This window comes from Panthera tigris, chromosome D1 (genome assembly GCF_018350195.1).
Source record: "Panthera tigris isolate Pti1 chromosome D1, P.tigris_Pti1_mat1.1, whole genome shotgun sequence".
Lineage (NCBI taxonomy): Eukaryota > Metazoa > Chordata > Mammalia > Carnivora > Felidae > Panthera > Panthera tigris.
In genome coordinates this window covers 104,941,411-104,960,665 of record NC_056669.1, presented here as the reverse complement: position 1 = coordinate 104,960,665, position 19,255 = coordinate 104,941,411, and the positions used below count along the sequence as shown (strand labels likewise).

The 19,255-nt window shown below is 54.2% G+C and overlaps 1 protein-coding gene across 2 annotated transcripts; it reads left to right on the top strand.

The window, feature by feature from the left end:
* The first annotated feature begins 2,149 nt into the window (after window positions 1-2,149).
* Window positions 2,150-14,854, top strand: FADS1 (fatty acid desaturase 1). Of its 2 annotated transcripts, none has more exons than XM_042959592.1 (12): window positions 2,150-2,363; window positions 4,369-4,479; window positions 5,065-5,262; window positions 5,974-6,075; window positions 6,182-6,310; window positions 10,516-10,576; window positions 11,993-12,069; window positions 12,986-13,083; window positions 13,291-13,387; window positions 13,667-13,746; window positions 13,856-13,981; window positions 14,318-14,854. In XM_042959592.1, exons 1-12 carry the CDS (start codon window positions 2,172-2,174, stop codon window positions 14,367-14,369), a joined length of 1,323 nt encoding a protein of 440 aa, XP_042815526.1. In that variant the 5' UTR covers window positions 2,150-2,171; the 3' UTR covers window positions 14,370-14,854. The 2 variants fall into 2 exon arrangements, with proteins under 2 accessions (XP_042815526.1, XP_007092178.2); XM_007092116.2 differs by lacking the exon at window positions 2,150-2,363 and adding an exon at window positions 2,453-2,627.
* Window positions 14,855-19,255: the final 4,401 nt, after the last annotated feature.

The following is a 19,255-nucleotide window of genomic DNA, read 5'->3' as shown; positions in this document are numbered from 1 at the left end:
ATGGTTGTAGCAAAGTCTTTCTTCTTCTTCTTCTTCAGTGAAATGAAGCAACTTTACAGAAAAACGAAGAATATTGAACTATGAAATGTTCTCGCCGTGGCTGACTGTCCTCTGATATTTAATACCCCTGGGATTCTTAGGTGATTCTAATTAGCGGATACATACTACTTTGGATTCTGCTCTTTTCACTGCACTTTCTACCTATCAATATAGTTCACACATTGGTCATTTTTTAATGGTCAGCACAGAGCCTGACGCGGGGCTCAAACCCCACACTGTGAGATCATGACCTGAGCCGAAGTCGGACGCTCAACCGACTGAGCCACCCAGGTGTCCCATTAAATTCTTAAGAATCTGAATTAATCTCCACACTCAGCATAGAGCCCGACATGGGGCTTGATCCCCAGACCCTGGGATCATGACCCGAGCTGAAGTCGGACGCTCAACTGACTGAGCCACCCAGGCGCCCCCACACCTTGGTCATTTTTAATCACTCTGTAATTCCTCGTCGTGCCTCCCAGGGAGCGTGATGGTTTTGTCAGGATTTGCGGCTGTTTCCGCTCTTCACTATTAAAGTTAGTAGTAAAACATCTTTGCAGTCTCCCACTCCTCACTTTGCCAAGAGTGAAATGACTTGATCAAAGAGTACAAATCATTTTATAGTTCCGATTACAGCCGGCCAAGTTGCTGGGCAAGGTTTGTTTTGTTTTTGTTTTTTAAAGGAAAATGGGCACACCAGGGGGGCAGCTGCATGGACTATCATTCCTAAACAAGGTGCAACAGCCTGGAATCTTAACCAGAAGCCAGGACACCTGAGCTTCCTTGTGGGCACTTGGGAAGCTCCCTCCGCATTCCCAAACTCAATTCTCTTATCTATAAAATGAGAGATTTGGATTGAACGGGTTAAGGTCCTTTTCTGCCAGAAATCCAGCAACATTTCCCCCAGTCTGTTTGTATGACCGACTCCTGACTCCTAGGGGCTCAGACTCCAGCTCACTGCTCGGGACAAGGTTCTGCTTGCTTTCCCTTGGCTGTAGAGTCCCATCAAAGTGCCCACATACAAGTGTATTCAGAGGGGAGGCAACAGAGGCCAGGGGTTCGGAGCACAGGCTGGTTTGGATATTAGCCCTGTCACCTACTAACGGTGTGACAAAACATGTGACCTCTCCTTATCCATCTGTAAGATTTAGTGCTAAGTGAGGTTGTTGCAAAAATTAAATGGATTGTTTATAAGACACGAAGAACAGTGCCTGGCACAGTACTTTATACAGTACTTGGTGACTGAATAAGAGAAAAATTGAGCAGTAAACTCTGGGTCTCTTCCTACTGCAACAGCTTCTTGAGTGGCACTCCCAGCCTCTGGGTTGCTTCCTCATTCCTTCCTAAAGCCCAGGGTCCTAAGCCCCAAGTCCTTCTACTTAGAGGCCTCCCATGGCTCCCAGGTGCCTCCCGGACGGAGCAGAGATGCCTCAGCTTGAAGACCCGGGCTCTTCGCACAACCTCCCTGAGGTCAGGGGATGGCCAAAGGCCTTTTATTTAAGGATCCCAGTTAATTAAGAATAGACCCAAAAAATGAAAGAAAAAAAAAAGGTAAACTGGGTTACAAAAATTGTGGGGCGTTTTTAAACGTCATCTGGGGCAAAATAAATCCTCAGCGCGTCCCAAACCCACGAAACCATAACGATGCGGCTCACAAGATAACCGCCAAAGGTTCTCACGGTTATTTCTGGCCGCACGACCGGCGGAGCGGCGTGGCCAGGAGCCCAAAGACCAGTCCCCGGGGGGCAGCCCTGAGCCCCCGCCCCGCCCGCACAAACGAAATCCCGCCCACCGCCTCCCCGGGAGCGGGAGCCGCGAGAGCCGCGAGTCCGGAGGCGGCGCCCCTCGGTGACCTCCCCCCCCCACCGGAGCCTGCGAGGGGGCGCGCCCTCCCGGGCCTGCCCCGCGCGGGTCCCGGCGAGAAGGCGGGGGCTCGCTCCCCGCGCCATGCGGCTCGACCAATGGGAGCGCGCGCAGCGAGGCTCCGCGGTCCGTGCCGCGGGTACTGAAAACCCGGTGCGCGCAAGCCGTCCCGCGCTCCGCGCACGCGAGGTCGGCGCGCGCTAGCCCGCGGGCCCCGAGCGCGCGCCTGACGCCCCTGCCCCGCCGGCGCGCGGCGACGCCCGGCCCCGATGGACCCCCAGACCCCTACCCGGACGCCGACCCCGCGCTACTTCACCTGGGACGAGGTGGCGCAGCGCTCCGGGCGCGAGAATGAGCGGTGGCTCGTGATCGACCGGAAGGTGTACAACATCAGCGAGTTCACCCGCCGGCACCCGGGGGGCTCCCGGGTCATCAGCCACTACGCGGGGCAGGATGCTACGGTGAGCGCTGCCGGACGCAGGCACGGGAGGAGGCGGGGCCGGGCGGCTGCCTCCGGAGGTTCCGTGCACGAGGCAGGAAGTTTGGCACCCGCGGAGTAACTCCCAGCTAGCCCGGGGAGGAGCCAGTAGGCGCCGAGCGTCCCCGTGGCCCGCGACCCCACACGGGTTGCAAGGGCAGGACAATGGCTGTGAAAACTGGAATCAGGAGAGCGGAGGTGGAGGCCGGCAACGTGCCCACACAAACAAAGGACTGCGCCGCCCTGCGTGCGTTCCGTCTGCGGTGTCCAGATATAGGCAGGGCCCAGAGCAGGACAAGTGGGGAGGAGAGCCAGGATGCAGGGTGCCGGGGACCGCGGTGCTGTTGAGGCCGGGGGGCGGGGGGGGGGGGGTTCAGTGGCCGGGAGACGGAGTCTCAACCTGTGTCTCGGTGGGTGGGAAGGGAGCGCAGCGGTGTCCAGACTGCGCGTGCAGGCTTGCCGAGCGGGAACAGGAGAGGGAAGCAGTCTCGGGGGTAGAGCGGAGGTGGAAAGTAATTTGTCGTCCGCTGCCTTAGGCACCCCCGCACAGTGAGGGAGGGGCCTCACTGGCCGGAGAGGACTGAAGACTGATGGTGCACAGGGGGTAATAGAGCGGCGTGCAGACGTGGGGGCGGGGCGGGCATACACTTAGCAAGGACCCTCGGAGCGGTCCTCGAATCCTGTGGGGAGGTCACTCGGCCGCAGGCCAGCGGGGTGTCCAGCCATTCGCCGCGGCGGACAGCAGTCTGCATTTCTAGGCTGTGTTTCGCATCCTTCCTCCTTCGGGCCTCACTAAGGGGTCCGCGTGCCACCCAGCCCCAGTTCTGCCCTTCCCCTTCTAGACCACCTGCTCTCGGAGCTACGGCAACTGGCATCTCCTGCCATATTTGGAGAGCCTGTGGGGCCCCGTGGAGGCTTTGCTTCAACGTGTCCCCTCCCCCCCCTACATCCTTTCGCCATCCCGAGTCCGGCGGTTCGACCCCTTCCGCTGTCCCCGCCCTCCGCCCTTGCCATCCCGGAGGGCGCCTGGGGCCGCCAGAGTTCCCGTTTTGTCGCAGCGGAGCATAGACGTCTTGGGCTGAGGGCCCGCCCCTCCCAGCGACGCGGCCGGCCGGGGGTGGCAAGGCCAGAGCCTGCAGGGGTCACCCCGAGTGACCACGGGGAAGCTCGGACGGCGGTGGAAGGCGAAGACGTGGGCTAGCGCATGCGCAGACGAAGCAGGCACCGACGCAGGGTCTTCCCACAGTGTGATTTGGGGCCCGGGCTGAATGGCTGGGCGGCGGAGTTGGCGATTGGTCTAGATTTGTGGTGCCACCGTCCACCGGCTCCGCCCCGACTCCCGCCTCAGAGTGCCGGGGAAGGTTCCCCGTAAGGCCTGGGTCGGTCTGACCTACCCCACCTAAAGATTATCAAAAGTAGCAGCTCTGGGGCCGGGCGGGATCGGGGTGGTCAGAGTCCTAGGGGAAACGTGGAACCCTACCTGGAACGTCAGTCGGCAGAAGGGGTAGAAATGCAAAACTTCCCATTTCGGGCGTAAGGAATCTAACCACATTTTATGAAGAACCCCTGCCTCAGAGAGGGTCTGTTAAAAGTCCCACAGAAAACAAACAAACCAGAAATCTCGTAGCCCCACCCATCCCTTCTAGTGGCTTCTCGCTTATACCTAAATTCTTGTGCAAAAGGTGTCCCTAGACGTGCCTGGAGGAAAGGCCAGGCCAGAGAGGATTTTCTGTGGTCCCCCTACCTGCACTTCGTATTCCTTGGTGTGGTGCCTTTCTTTCTAGAACACATGTCGGGGTGCTCCTGAGCTGTGGACACCTGGGAAGGTCTAAGCACCCTCAAAGGGCGGCTGACTGGAGGGAAGTGGTTTGAACTTGGATCCGGCCTCCTTGCTGGGTCAGGAGGATGGCCTCTGGTGTGAGCCCTCCAGGAGTCACAGGGGACCGGGCTGGCTTCCTAACCAGTCTGTCTTCTCCCTTCCCTTGCAGGATCCCTTTGTGGCGTTTCACATCAACAAGGGCCTTGTGAGGAAGTATATGAACTCCCTCCTGATCGGAGAACTGTCTCCAGAGCAGCCCAGCTTCGAGCCCACTAAAAATGTGAGACTCTGCTGTTTGGAGACCCTGTGGTTTGTTGAAGGGCAGGGGGTAGAGAAGGCAGGCCTCGCTAGGCTCACAGGTGACCACAGTCAGTAGCTCTTGCAAGGCTTGAGGCCCCCGCTTCTCCCACGTTAGTCGTTGGGATGCAGGCCTAAGGGAGGAGGCGGGGCCTCAGAACCTCTGGTTCTCCAAGGCTACCGCCACCACCGCTACCATCACGGAGGCCTATCTGTCGAACCCTCACTGTGTCAGGCATCCCCTCGGCTAACCCTCACACACTTACAGAGGAAGAAAGCTGAGGCTCAGAGCGGTTGAACAAGGTGGCCGAGAGTCACCCTGTGAGCAAACGGCGGAGCAGACACTTGAATCGAGTCTGTTTAACTCCGAAGACCACAGGCTCCTCGGCGCGACGCCAGAGCGCTTTCTCCTGTCCTTTCCTCAGTGTTGTGTATTTACCTAGGATTGTGGACTTCCTGCAACGATCTGGGGGTGGAGGGTCCTCGAGCCTAAGAGGGCCCTTGTTTCCAGCAATGTTGGAGTACAGCTGGGAAGAATAATAGCCCTTCCCTCTCTACCCTTCCACAGAAAGAGCTGATCTACGAGTTCCGGGAGCTGCAGGCCACCGTGGAGCGGATGGGGCTCATGAAGGCCAACCATGTCTTCTTCCTGCTGTACCTGCTGCACATCCTACTGCTGGATGTTGCTGCCTGGCTCACCCTTTGGGTCTTCGGGACATCCTTTGTGCCTTTCCTCCTGTGTGCGGTGCTGCTCAGCACGGCTCAAGTGAGAAGCCATCACTTGGCTTGTCAGGAGCACGGCCGTGCTCGGCATCCTCGGGGAAAGCTCTTTGTATGCCTCAGAAGGTCACGAGCCCGGCCCTGTGCCGGGGCAGCGCTGAGGATGTGGGGCAGAGTTAGGGCGGAGAGAGATTTTGTTGTCCGTGGCTTCTGTCTGCTCCTTGGCCACGTGTGCGCCTTCATTTCCTCACGGCCTCCCCAACCCCTCCTCCACGGGCCCCCTTCTTTCTGTGGAAATTACCTGAAGCTTCGTAGTCCGGTTCTGCCATAGCCCAAGTGTGCCAAGAGCCCAGGTTCTGACTTCTCAGCAAAGCTTGGTTTTCTCCTCCCCACCACATTGCCCAACATGCTAATAATGCTTGGGGCCTAATGGCAGAACCCATTTGCCGAGCCTTCTCGCCTCTGTCACCCTGTCCTGTTTCGTACTCGGGATTCGGCACATCCTAGGTCCTAGAACTCCAGAGCTGGGGAAACTGAAGAACAGGGAGAGGATAGTGACTTGCCCCCACTCTCATGTGAGTTAGCGGCAGAGGCAGCGTTAGGAGCCTGACTCCTTCCGGGTTGTGCTCAGGGTACTGTGGCAGTCACAGGGGCTAGGGAGACGAAGGAAGGGGGTGACGCGGAGGAGCCGCTGAGGTCAGTGAGAGGGATGCCGGAACGGTGGGTTTTGCTCTCAGCGCTAACCTTTCTCGCCCAGGCTCAGGCTGGCTGGCTGCAGCATGACTTAGGGCACCTGTCCGTCTTCAGCACCTCTACTTGGAACCACCTGCTCCATCATTTCGTGATTGGCCACCTGAAGGTCAATGGGATGGGGAGGGGCTCTTGAAACTCCGGTCGCTGAGGGGTTTCCTTGGGGGTTTGGGGAGAACGCTGGGCTTTCGGACTCACGGCCCTATTTTCCGTAGGGCGCCCCCGCCAGTTGGTGGAACCACTTGCACTTCCAGCACCATGCCAAGCCCAACTGTTTCCGCAAAGACCCGGACATCAACATGCACCCGTTCTTTTTTGCCCTGGGGAAGATCCTCTCTGTGGAGGTGAGTGGAGGTATCGGGGGAACGGCCTTAGAGAATGGGAGCCAACCAGAACGGAGGGCTCTGAGGGCAGTGCTCAGTGCGGTTAAGACGTTGGGGACAGCTGGCTGGCTGGCAGCTGTGGGAGGCAACAGGCAGTGAATAAGCTGCCGGGGCAGAATCGTTTGTTCTCCCTGCTGAGTTCACGCCAGCAAGCAGCTAATTGCATAAAGGCACCTCATTCTGCAAAGGAGCCAAAGGATGACTGGGAGGTTATGGCGCAAATCTCTGGTCATCCTTGAAGGTGACGGACGGTCCTCCTCGGGGTGTTTTTGGACACTCCTACCCCAGGCAGTCATCTTCCCGATCCCCGCCCCCCACCCCCCGGCCCCGTGCACTTTGATATCCTCCCGTGCCTCAGTTTTCCCCATCCACAGGCTGTTTGAGTCTTCTTTGATGCCCAGTGCCTGGAACATCCATCCATTGGCTGGTTCTTCCCACCCACCTGACCCCAGCCTGACTTCCGGGGTGGTTAGCGTTGGGTTTGAGTTCCCACCGGAGTTATGAGCAAAAGTTGTAATGCAGTTGCTAAAGGATGAGCATCAGCAGGAGGCTTTGAACAGCCAGCAGGGTTGTTTGCAAAATTCCTTTAAAACCTTTGTGCCAAGGCTCTCGGCTGCGGTCTGAGTTGCGCCAGGTTCCCTCCCTCTCTGTATGCTATGTCAGCATGCCGAGAATTCAGCTGTTCAACACCTTTCCATTCCAAGCATGAGTGAGTGCAAGTAGCCCGGCGGCCCTCCCCTCTGGCTATGAGGAGGACAATGCAGAGAGGCCTTACAGCACCGGCTGTCCTGACCCCGGGAGCCCCACGTTTGAGGCTGCCGCCTGTCCATAACATCCTAATTTTCCCACCCACTACACAGGGACTTGGTTTGCTACACATCCAGTACTATGTTCTGGTCAACAGTGGGCAGACGTTGACTCCGCTCTGGCCCCACCTGCCTCAAGTGGCTACTTCAAGAGCAATATGGGTTGTTAGGCAGAGCATGTGACTCTTGTCCACACTCGTATCGTCACTGTAGAGAGTTAAAAAAAAAAAAAAAAAAAAAGGTGGGGGTTTAAGTGGAAGAGAACCTTCTCACACCGCTGCCTCTATTGCATCTTGGTACTGGGGTTTTCAAGAAACTCCTATCGGCAGACACAAAAAATAGAAAATGATCGGGGCGCCTGGGTGGCTCAGTCGGTTCAGCATCCGACTTCAGCTCAGGTCATGATCTCATCGTCTGTGGGTTCGAGCCCCGCGTCAGGCTCTGTGCTGACGGCTCAGAGCCTGGAGCCTGCTTCGGATTCTTTGTCTCCCTCTCTCCCTGCCCCTCCCCCACTCATGCTCTCTCTGTCAAAAACGAATAAACAGGGGCGCCTGGGTGGCTCAGTCGGTTAAGCATCTGACTTCGGCTCAGGTCACGATCTCGCGGTTCGTGGGTTTTAGCCCTGCGTCGGGCTCTGTGCTAACAGCTCAGACCCTGGAGCCCGTTTCGGATTCTGTGTTTCCTTCTCTCTCTCTGACCCTCCCCCATTCATGCTCTGTCTCTCTGTGTCTCAAAAATAAATAGACGTTAAAAAAAAAAAAAAAAAAAGAATAAACATTAAAAAAAAAAAGTTAAAAAAAAATAGACGATGATCTAGGACCAATAGATACGTCTTCCCATCTAGTTACAAGGCTGAGGATGGGCAGCCTGTTAGTAAATGCCTTGGCCACAGGGTGCTTGGCATTTGGTTCCACTCCTCTGGGCGCAATTCACCTGGTTGCTAATCCCCATGTGCAGCGGACATCTCACCCTCAATACAAACTTTGTGGCTCTGAGAGTTGAAACACATTAGGGCAGTTCTGAGGATCAGGATAGCATCTGATTGCCATTCAAGGAAGCAGCAGTGGATAGGGCTCCCATAACAGTTCCCAAATAGGAAGCCACTGTTCTTCCCACACACGTCACCGCACAAGACGGGTGCCCCTCGTCTGGCTCGATGTTGCTTGGGACGGGGTGAGCTTCACCCCAACATCCAGTTCATCGACAAACCTTGTGAATACTGTCTCCAAAACACCCCAGATCCATTTCCCCATCTCCACTGCTTCCTGTCTCCCCCCACCACACACACACACACACACACACACACACACACACGCGCGCGCGCATCTATCTTGGAGCTGGGTTACCACTCCGGCCTCGTTGGTCTCCCTGCAACTGTACCCACTCCCACAGTTCATTCTCCCCTCCTCCTGGCAGAGCGAGCCTTTTAAAGTGCAAAGCTGATGATACTACACCTGTTGAAAGCCTTCCAGTGGCCTTCCCATCACCACCAGAATAAAACCCACGCTGGTTACTGAGGTCTTACTGGGGCTTTCTGAGGTCCAGCGTGAATTGGCCATCCGGAGTTTTCTAGCCTTGTCAATCTGTCTTTCTCTGCCGTTGCTTGCTGTTCCCAGCCATACTGCCCTTTCTGGCTGTTCCCTCTGCTTTAAATGCTCTTCCCCTGAACTTTTGCTTTGCTGGCTCCTTATTCGGGTCTCAGTTCAGACGTCAGCACCTCAGAGAGACCACCTTAGCCAAAACACCGCCTCTGTCACTTTGTCATATTTTCCTGTTTTTATTTTTATTTAAAAAAAATTTTTTTTAAATGTTTGTTTATTTTTGAGAGAGCGAGCGCTAGAGGGGGAGGAGCAGAGAGAGGAGACACAGAATCCGAAGCAGGCTCCAGGCTCCAAGCCGTCAGTACAGAGCCTGATGCGGGGAACCCACGAACTGCAAGATCATGACCTCAGCTTAAGTCAGACATTTAACCGACTGAGCCACACAGGCGCCCGTTTTTATTTTTTTATTTTTATTTTAAAAAATGTGTATTTATTTTAGAGAGAGAGAGCACATGCACACAAGCAGGGGAGGAACAGAGAGAAAGAGACACACACACACACACACACACACACACACACACACAGAATCCAAAGCAGGCCCCAGGCTCCCAGCTATCAGCATAGAGCCTGATGCGGGATTCGAACCCACGAACTTTGAGATCATGAGCTAAAGTCAGATGCTTAACCGACTGAGCCGCTCAAGCACCCCATATTTTCCTGTTTTTAATCTGTAGTTACCTTGAGCTCTGTTCACAGATTTACCACCAGCCTCCTGTCCTCAGATTACAAGCCCCACAAGACTAGGAACTTTGTGTTGTTTGCCTCTGTATCCTCAGCACTTAAAACAGTGCCTGGCACGTAATAGGTACTCAGTAAATACTTGCTGAATTAATCAGTTAATATAGAAAGAATGTTTCATTTAGCAGAAGCACCTTGCACAGAATAAGCTGGTGATAGATAAGAACTGTTACTGTCAAAACAGTGGGGGGATGCAGGGAAGAAAGATGTGCTGGCATTTTGCTCGGGGGTAGAGCGCCACCTGTGCTCTGTGGTTATCTGGTTGCCAGAACTAACTGAGGCAGGCGGGGCAGAAGGAACCATCAAGGGAGTCAGCGGAGCTTTGCTGTCACGATCCTGGGTGCCCATGGCGAGAGGTTCCAGGCTGACTGACCCGGCAGCACCAGCCTGTCTCTTCGGCAGCTAGGCTTACAAAACAGTCACTACCTGGAAAAGCCTTGCCAGAACCTTCAGACTTGCCAAGGTCTTGGTATCCTTCCCACAAACATTTGCCCAACTTTCCTTAGCGTTCAAGGGATTTTATAAAGTTCTCGTTGAAATCAAGACACCAAAAGAGAGGTGGATGGATGGATGCAGAGGGAATACATACCGACCTGTGTAGGGGTATAAATTGTTGTCCATGGAGAGTTTGAAGTCAAAAAAGTACCAGGTGGGAGGCAAGGGGGGGGGGACGTGGAGGGGCCTGGACCCCTTATGACAGAGGTGTCTTTGGAGAACACAGGGAGTCCCGAGGACCCATTGACAGTGTCGTGCTCATCATGGGCCATTGAGCTGTGGGCATGGGCCATTGAGCCGTGCACCGTGGTGTGGTGCACTTGGCTCATTACAGCCCAGGCCTTCACGTGCCAGGTGCTGGATGGAGGGAAGGCTGGGCCTGCTGGAGCCTTCCAGTAGCACCAACAAGCTGACGGCCCCTGGAATAGGCCTGAACTCCCGAGCAGGGAAAAACCAAGGTCACGGCAGGAGGGGAAACGGGTGACTGGTTCTGTGGGTACTCATTTGCGTTTGCTTTTCTTCACAGCTTGGGAGACAGAAGAAAAAGTACATGCCATACAACCACCAGCACAAATACTTCTTCCTGAGTGAGTGACCTCCGGCGACACAGGGGGACTGTCTCGGGATGGGGGTGCCGACGGGATTGTGGGGAAGAAATGACTTTGTGGAGGTTTACGGCATTTTGAGTAATGGCCGGGGGAAGTCCCGTGTCCCCAGCTGGTTCCTCCCTGCCTGGGAGCCAACTGTCATGTCACCTGAGCAGGGACAGCAGGCATTTGTGTTAGGGGCAGACTTGTTCCTCCAGTCCCACCCTGGCTTTCACAAGATAGTTGAATAGTCAGGTGCAATTGTCCCAATTAAACCTTAAACTTTATCTTAGATCTTGTGAAACAGATGCACGTCAAGGTGACTCAGTGGGGCACAGTCCCAACACCCAGGGGGATAAAAGGTAGACGTGGCTATGGGAGCGGAGGAGCAGTGACAGCGGAAAAGGAGGACATTTCCTGCAGCCCGTCTTAAGCTCTTTCTGAAGACTGCGCTATGTTCTTTGCTTTTAAAATCTCCATAATGCCTAAAACTGGAGTTTTAGAATTCCTTGGAGAATTCAGATTTTTAAAGGAAGGGAGGGGAGGATTCCATCGATCCTATTTTAGCTCTAAAGAACTTATCCTAAGTGCCTATTACGAACCTTCACTACTGGAGAAGAATGTTAGAATCCATGGCACATCGGGGTAGAGGAGCCGCGGGTGAGCCCTGTCACGCAGGGGGTTATAGGTAGGCATCAGGGCCCTGCAGAGAAGGGATACAGAAAAGGAAATGGGACAGCATATAGGACGGGGCCGCTTCTTCAACTCCCGCTTTTAAGAGAAGCTTCTCTGCCCCTTCCCACCCCTGACCTCCAGGGCTTTGGGTTCAGTGGCATGGGCTCATTTCCCTAGTCCAAGGGAGTGAGCTTTCAGCCTATGAAGCATCAGCAGGGCCACCCACCCCCACCCTGGCGCGCGCGCGCGCGCGCGCGCGCACACACACACACACACACACACACACACACACACACACACACACTTACCTGCTCCTGTCCCTTCACCTGCATGGCAGAGCAGCCAAGAACACAGGGCAGGTGATCGTGAGGCCAGGCAGGGGCAAGCCTGGGGCCGGGGCATGTGGGGAGAATTGGAGGTGCTCTTCTAAAAGCATGGCAGCGGAGCCAGGTTCCGTGCGTGGAGCTTGAGTTTCCCAGCTGCCTTCTTCCACTGGAAGGGAATGCCACTCCCACCCCTCCCCATCCCGGCATCCTCTCGGGCGGCTCCGCCTTCCTCAGACTCGCACTCATGCCCACCGCAGTGCCTGCCGGTTCCAGTGGATCGAGGAATGCCAAGGCGACTGGAAGGGGCCACAGGAACAGACGGCAGGGGGGCAGCCCCATGCCAGAGGCTCCCTCTCTGGCACTGAACTGCCCCCATGCTGCTCACACCTCCTCTCTGTCTTCATTTCCTCCCCAGTTGGGCCCCCAGCCTTGCTGCCTCTCTACTTCCAGTGGTATATTTTCTATTTTGTTTTCCAGCGGAAAAAGTGGGTGGTGAGTATCCATGGCCCCAGAGTCCCACATGCTTTGTCTTCAGTACCCTGATGGAGGGGAACGGGGTTCTCCAGAGGAAATCCCACTGCGACCTACCCCAGGCCTAATTTAGAGCAAAGTAATAGAACCAAGTATAGACCTTCCTGGTCTCTAGACGGGATGATCTGGGCTCAGCAGACGACCTGACTCCCAGTGCCCTCTTCCATCCTGCCGGCATCTCCTGAGGCTCTTGTGCTCAGCGGAAAGCCAGGGGCCAGCCAGGCTGGGAGGGCGGGGGGGAGGGCAGGTGAGTACGAGATGGCACCTGCTCCCAGGAAATTTCTGATGAAACAGCTGTTGTTGGCCCCAAAGAGGTAGAAGCAGGAGGTTCTGAGATTCCAAAAGGCCCTGCTGCCTCTGGCTGGATGAGAGGCATTGGAAAAGGCTTTGCGAAGTCCCTTCTGGCTGGCCTTGGAGGAGGTGGGGTGGAGCAAGGATGGACTCTGAGCAGAGGAGCCGGGAAGGGAGGGGCAAGTTTGGCCACTGGATCTGTTGTGGACTCAAGTGTCAGGGGAGGACCGTGGTGCAGAAAAGTGGCCGGAGGTTCAATCAGGGCACTGGTGCAGACCGAGCCTTGGTCCCGGAAGATTCATTTGGCAGCATGATGAAGGGATAAAGAACTCAGGTGGGTTGGGAGGAGCCGGAGGCAGGGGGCCTTGGCGCCTGTGAGAAACAGGCGAGGAGGACTGGGGGCTGCCGCCAGGACCGGAAGGAAGGAGAGGCGGCACTAGATATGGCAGGACTGGGCAGCTGCGAGCAGTGGACAGGTGCTCCAGTCTGGGCACCTGGCAGAACGGCTGTACCGTGCAAATAGGTGGAAAAGGAAGAGGAAGAAGTGCTTGGTGCCAGTCATAGTGCCCTCTACCTCTCCACGCAGGACTTGGCCTGGATGATCAGCTTCTACGCCCGCATATCCCTCACTTATGTGCCGTTGTTGGGACTGAAAGGCCTCCTGGGCCTTTTCTTCATGGTCAGGTAGTAGTTGATGGGGGGAGGGGGGCTGGCAAAGAAAAGGAGGTGTTTGGGAGTCACGAGTCTGGTGTGGGGGCCGTGGCGGGGCTTTAAGAGGCAGGGGGTGTTTCAGGGGTGGGCTTGGGAAGGTGGCCAGGCTAGAGCAGTAATCTGGGGGAGAGGCGGGGCTCTGACTTGTCCCCTGCTTGTCTGTGCGCCATAATCCACCAGGTTCCTGGAAAGCAACTGGTTTGTGTGGGTCACACAGATGAACCACATCCCCATGCACATTGATCACGACCGGAACATGGACTGGGTCTCCACCCAGGTAAGGGACAGTCACTTGGAAGATTCCTGGGAATAACACAACTAATAAACAGGGTGGGTGGGCACAGATGCAGGCTAGGGGGTGGGGGCGGCAACAGTTAAGTCCCCCAACAGCGCTGCCTCATGAGCTTGAAGCTTCTGTCCTGCCACCACGTGGAGAAGGGAGTGACCAGGGACGGTCCCACACCCCCTCCTCTCAGCCAGCTCTACTTGGAAGAGGGCCGGCTTGGCTTTACATCTGGCACGCAGAGTCATGCTCTCCCCTGCCCTCTTCTTCCAGCTCCAGGCGACATGCAATGTCCACAAGTCTGCCTTCAATGACTGGTTCAGCGGACATCTCAACTTCCAGATTGAGCACCAGTGAGTAGGGAGACCTGAGAAGCAGGGTCCTTGGGAGGGTCCGTGGGGGGGAAGCAAGGAGGTGGGAACAGTGGAATAGGAGCCACTGACTTTCCCGTTCTCCCTGAAGTCTCTTCCCCATGATGCCTCGACACAATTACCATAAAGTGGCCCCCCTGGTGCAATCCCTGTGTGCCAAGCATGGCATAGAGTACCAGTCCAAGCCCCTGTTCTCAGCCTTCGCCGACATCATCTAGTGAGTACCTGAGCCTGGGAAGATGGCGGGCAGGGGGGGAAGAGGGCGGGCAGTGGGGGTGGTGACGTGTGGGATAGGAGCAACAGGCAGGTGTCCCCGGTCCTCTGGAATGGAGGTCACCAAGACAAAGGCAGGGGGCCCTGCTGGTCTTGTTGGCCAAGTCAGGCCTTTGCCGTCAATGCCATGGCCCAAGCTCTTTCTCAGAAGCAAAGGGGAGGGAAGGGGCCATATGCCATGGAGATCAGCCTCCCTATACGGCTTCTGTAGGGTGGTTTGGCTTACGGGCTTGGCTCTGCCCTCTCTCTCTCACTGCTTGTTCCCAACTTGCCCCCACAGCTCACTGAAGGAGTCTGGGCAGCTCTGGCTAGATGCCTACCTTCACCAGTAACGACTGCCACTCCTCCCCCCACCCGGAAGAGATGTCTGTCTTCACCGATAACACCAGCCCACCGGGAAGGGGAGTCTGCACCAAAGCAGAGGGGAGCTTATGGGACAATGCCACTATAATTCTAATATTCAAAGGGGGTGGGTTTGAGGAGACAAAGGCTCTGACTCAAGCCCCCCCCCCCCCTTATCTTCCAGGCACAGATTTAAGACCCAAAGGGGTAGGGGACCGTGCATGCCTTCTGGAAGGAGCGATGGGCCTGATGGGGCAGAGATGTGACAGTTTTGTTTCCTTTTTCTAGTTTGGCAGATGCAGATGGTTGGTGAGCAAAGGGGGTCCAAGGGTGTTGGAAGACTAGGGAGGACCTATTGAGCCCAGAGATCAGGAAGAGAATGAGCATAAAAATTCCATCCGGGGGGTGCCTGGGTGGCTCAGTCGGTTAAGCAGCAGACTCTTGACTTTGTCTCAGGTCGCAATCTCACGGTTCCTGAGTTCAAGCCCCGGACTGGGCTCTGCATTGACAGCACAGAGCCTGCTTGGGATTCTCTTTCTCTCTGCTCCTCCCCTGCTCACGTTCTCTCACTCACTCACTCACTCTCAAAATAAACAAATAAACATTAAAATAGACAAATGTATAAAATTCCAGCCAGCAAAGGGGTGAGCCCATCTCACTGGTCCGCTTCTCAGTGCCTTCACCCTCACATGCAAACCTCAGAGGTTCGCAGGCTGGTGGGAGACAGAGCAGCTGAACCTTCCGAGCAAGATTTAGAAAGGAAGGGTTAGTGCTTAGATTTGAGGCCTGGCATAGCACACTGGGAGGCTCAGCCTACTCTAGGGCTAGGGGGGACCTAGGTCTGCCTCAGGCTGCTGGAGAAGCACTTTTCCCACTTGTAGAAGTGGCCAGGGCAAAGGCCAGGGCTGTGGTAATGGAAACCTCTGACTTTAAAGGATCCTGGCCCTACTGGTTTTGAGCTCATGGTCCATCCAGGGCACCCAGGGAGCAGCAGGTCCTCGGTCTCGCCAAAACAGCAGAAAGAGTTGCTGGCCACTCGGAATCCCTTTACCTTGGGTTCACCTCTTGCAACCACCACCCAAGGAACAGGACACTTCTAGGATGGGGAGTCCATTTCTTGATCCATAAGCAAGTGACCACATGGGGCAACTGAATCTTCTCCCTTTGAAACAAATGAGGGCCCCCTGGGGTTTCCCTCTGCCTTCCTGCCTGTAATTAATTCCAAGTTTAGTAAAGTAGTTAGCACAAGTGGACCACATTGGGAGACCCTGAATTACCAGTCACCAGGAAACCACAGATTGTAGTCCTAAAGAATAGAAGGGCCGTAAGACATTGTCTACAACCTAACTTATGTTACAGTATTCCTTCTGAGTAGGAACAGTGAATTAAATACAATCACTTCCTAGTTCTAAACCAGAGATAGGAAGATAAAACACAGAAGTTTTGTGAGCTATCTACCCTCAGCCGTTCAAGCATCCTTCCCAGCCGGAGACCGGGCAGGAATTTAGGACAATCTCTTTAAAAAGCCCACCAGTGTAATTCCGAAATACAATTTTTAAATCTGGTTCTTAACCGTTTAAGCCATCTCTAGACTGGACAAAGGAATGCACTCAGGAGCCTGCCTTAATTGCCAGGGTTTGTCGATCTGCCTTCAACACCTTCCCTCCTCACATCCACACCTTCAGTGCCGACGGGGGTGGGGGGATTAGTTGCCTGTTCAACAGCATCTACTCTAAGGGCATTGAGCATTGTGGATACAGAGAGGAGCAAACTTCAAAGTAGAAGGAAAAAGAGCCCTAGGAGAGTCCACACTTAGTTTTAGGAGAGAATAAAGATCATCTTAAGGCAAGTTGGGATGGGGTTCGAGGTACCACCTATGGAAGGGCTGTTGGGATCGCTCGAGAGGTGTGTCAAAACAAAGATTAAAGAAGCAACGAACATGGGGAGGACGGGTTGCCAGAGCATACTCAGATCTTTTCCATTTGGCCAGAACCTGGTTTAAAACAGCCTGGGTCGAAAAATGAGAAGTAGAATTGAAACGTTCTACTTTCGTTGGCTTCCTCACTCCAGAATAGGTACTGACCCTTCCCTATCCCCCTGGTTCCCTGCTACCTAGGGTTTCAGCGTGGGGTCACCAGCCTATCGAGCCATCTGGCTGCCAAGCTGAGCAAATCCAGTGATGCTTACTGAGCCAAGGCCGGGCCCTCGAAGCACTTCAACCACCGTGGCCTTCTCTCCTTAACCTAGACCGGTGTGGTCTCACGTGGCCACAGAGGGACACCCCAGTGACAAAAGGCTTAGACCGTTACAACAGTAACACGAATAATTTCAAATCCAAGCAGTGACACGAGAAAACAGGCTCAAAGACCATACGAGTCACCGCCAGTCACAGACTGGCAAAACTAACCTTTGAACTCCCGTGTTCTAGAGTTCCGGGCTCTATGTGCATCTTTGTTTCTTTAATTAGGCTGACATCCGTGTCCTTTGTGTTGATGTTACTACATCTCCAAGAAGTAAAGCTGAAAAATAAAGTTAATTTTGACCACCTGAAGGAAGGCTATAGTCACTTGTAATCCACGAAGCTCTTGTCTGTCAATAGGAGAATTTAGGCCTGTGCTGTAAGGTACCACCTACCTCTGGCTCTTTCTGACCAGTAGTTCCCAGATTCCCCTTCACACAAGGCCTTTGGGCAGAACACCAGGATCCTCCGAAAACCAAGGCACGGGTGGGCTATGGCAAGGAAAAGGAAAGCCAGGCCCTCCTCATGACCCCCTGTGTTCAAACGCTTGACTGGCCAGACACACTAGGCAGGTGTCCCATGCTTCTGTCATGAGGCAACACCCTGGCCCTTTTGAACGTTCTAGTCTCAGTATGGGTAGTCCCGATTAGTCTCCTTTCTGGCCAAATCCTTCTCTGCTGGCACAATGCCTTTTTAACCTCAGTGCTATTACAACAGCTCTCTTTGAGCAAGAGTATTAGACGTGCTAGGTAAAAATTTGTAGAACTGGTTTTCCCCCTGCAGTGTGCGGTGGTTAAACCTTTTAGAAAAGACCGGACAACTGGAACTGAAAACAAGAGGAAAAACCGCTCTGCATGTTTTGACTGCCACAGGATACAAGCCCTTAACTACTGCACCGAGGTGATCAGGTGATTGCTCCGTAAGAAGTCTTTCCACCTCTGGACCCCATCACCAGAACCACGGGCTTAGCCATCAAATTCCTTGGGGCTCTTGTTACTTGTGTGGCACGGGCCAATCGGAGAAAATCCGTTTCAACCGCTGGAGACAGCAGTGAACAAAAAAACTACGATCCCTGCCCTCGGAGTAGAACCTTCCGTCTATACCAGTGGTTTTCAGGGTCCCATCGTCAAGGGAACAGCACTGCCGGGGAGACTATATCCCGCTCCTGCTTCAACTGGAGCTCATATCCTGAGATTCCATGTAAGATTTCATTTGAAAAACAGGTTGCTCCATGAGAAATTTTGAAAACCACCAGCCTCTAGTCTTCTACCCGCTTAATCTGTTGGAACACAGGCAGCTTAGATTTCCGGCTGCTTAAGTGTCCCCGGGAACTTTAAACAGCAGTGATAGGAATGCTAAAAAAGGAGAAACTCAAACAGGACAGCGCCTTGCCAAGTTTTATCAGGATTATAACTTTTCAAACATTCCATCTTTATGGGAAACAGTAACCTGAATTTGATGTCACAAGAGGAGCGAGAAAGTGACTTTTGAAGTGCGGTTTTGAACAATTTATAAACCGGTAGAATAAATGCTCGGACGCCGTGAAGCAGTTGATCTAAATTGTGAGGCTTTCTCCGAGAAGCTCCTTTATCCCACACAGCAGGTGGAAAACTAGGAACCCATTCGATTTATTAAAACTTGTTTCCCAGCAAGTTAAACTAGGCATCCACCTACAAATGGCTTATGTACTGCCAAGGCCACTTTGGTCATTCTGTGGATCGTGGCGCCATCTTGTGGCCACTCTCAAACCTCTTGTAGCAAGGATACGTCGCCTGTGTGTTCTCTTGGGAGTGAAAAGAACCTTACCTACTTCCTGAAGCCTGGGGGCACTTACGATGTTTGGGTTTTTTTTTTTTTTTAACGTTTATTTATATGAGAGAGAGAGAGAGAGAGGGAGAGAGAGAGAAAGAGAGACAGTGCGTAGGTGGGGGTGGGGCAGAGAGAGAGAGACAGAATCTGAACCAGGCTCTGAGCTGTCAGCACAGAGGACACAGGGCTCGAACCCACAAGATGCGAGATCATAACCTGAGCCGAAGTCGGATGCTCAACTGACAGCCACCCAGGCGCCCCTCAAGGTGTTTTCAAATGTTCTCAAAGAACACGACATTCTGGCTACTTTTCTAATTTTATTGACTCTTTTTTCATACGTTTAAAACAAAACCAGCACGTGAAAATAGCATCTCATCCCCAAGTCTCAACTCCGTTGGCTGCCTCAGAGAAGCCATCAGAATTTGGCCCATCTTACGCCTCGAAATAAGATACGCCACCGTGAAGACTCAAGTTACATAGCAAGTTCAAGTTTCTGCGCACCCCAGGACACACAGCCAGCGGTCGGACCCTTGTGGCCAACTCCAGGGACTCCAGCTGTCCGCCTGTCTCATGTCTCAGGAGCTCTCCCCGTCTGAGAAGACTGGGTCTTCCTGATGGCTGTCCTACAGGGCCGGTCAAGGCTGAGCCAGAGAGAAATACAGCTGGGTTCCACCACCCCTTCCCATCAGCCACCAGTTGGGCCAGTCAGGAAATCATTTTTATACAGTCTTCCATCTCTACCATTTATCCCCCCTCCTCCTCCAAGACCTGTTGCTATCCCTTTCATTTAACAATAGACTCGGTGTCCATTAAATTGCCTGAGACGAG

Excerpts from the sequence above, each read along its gene's own strand:
- FADS1 (XM_042959592.1), top strand. The coding sequence starts at position 2,172 with ATGGACCCCCAGACCCCTACCCGGACGCCGACCCCGCGCTACTTCACC. Across the intron at positions 2,364-4,368 it reads ACGCGGGGCAGGATGCTACG|GATCCCTTTGTGGCGTTTCA; the intron begins GTGAGCGCTGCC and ends CTTCCCTTGCAG. Across the intron at positions 6,311-10,515 it reads GGAAGATCCTCTCTGTGGAG|CTTGGGAGACAGAAGAAAAA; the intron begins GTGAGTGGAGGT and ends TTTTCTTCACAG.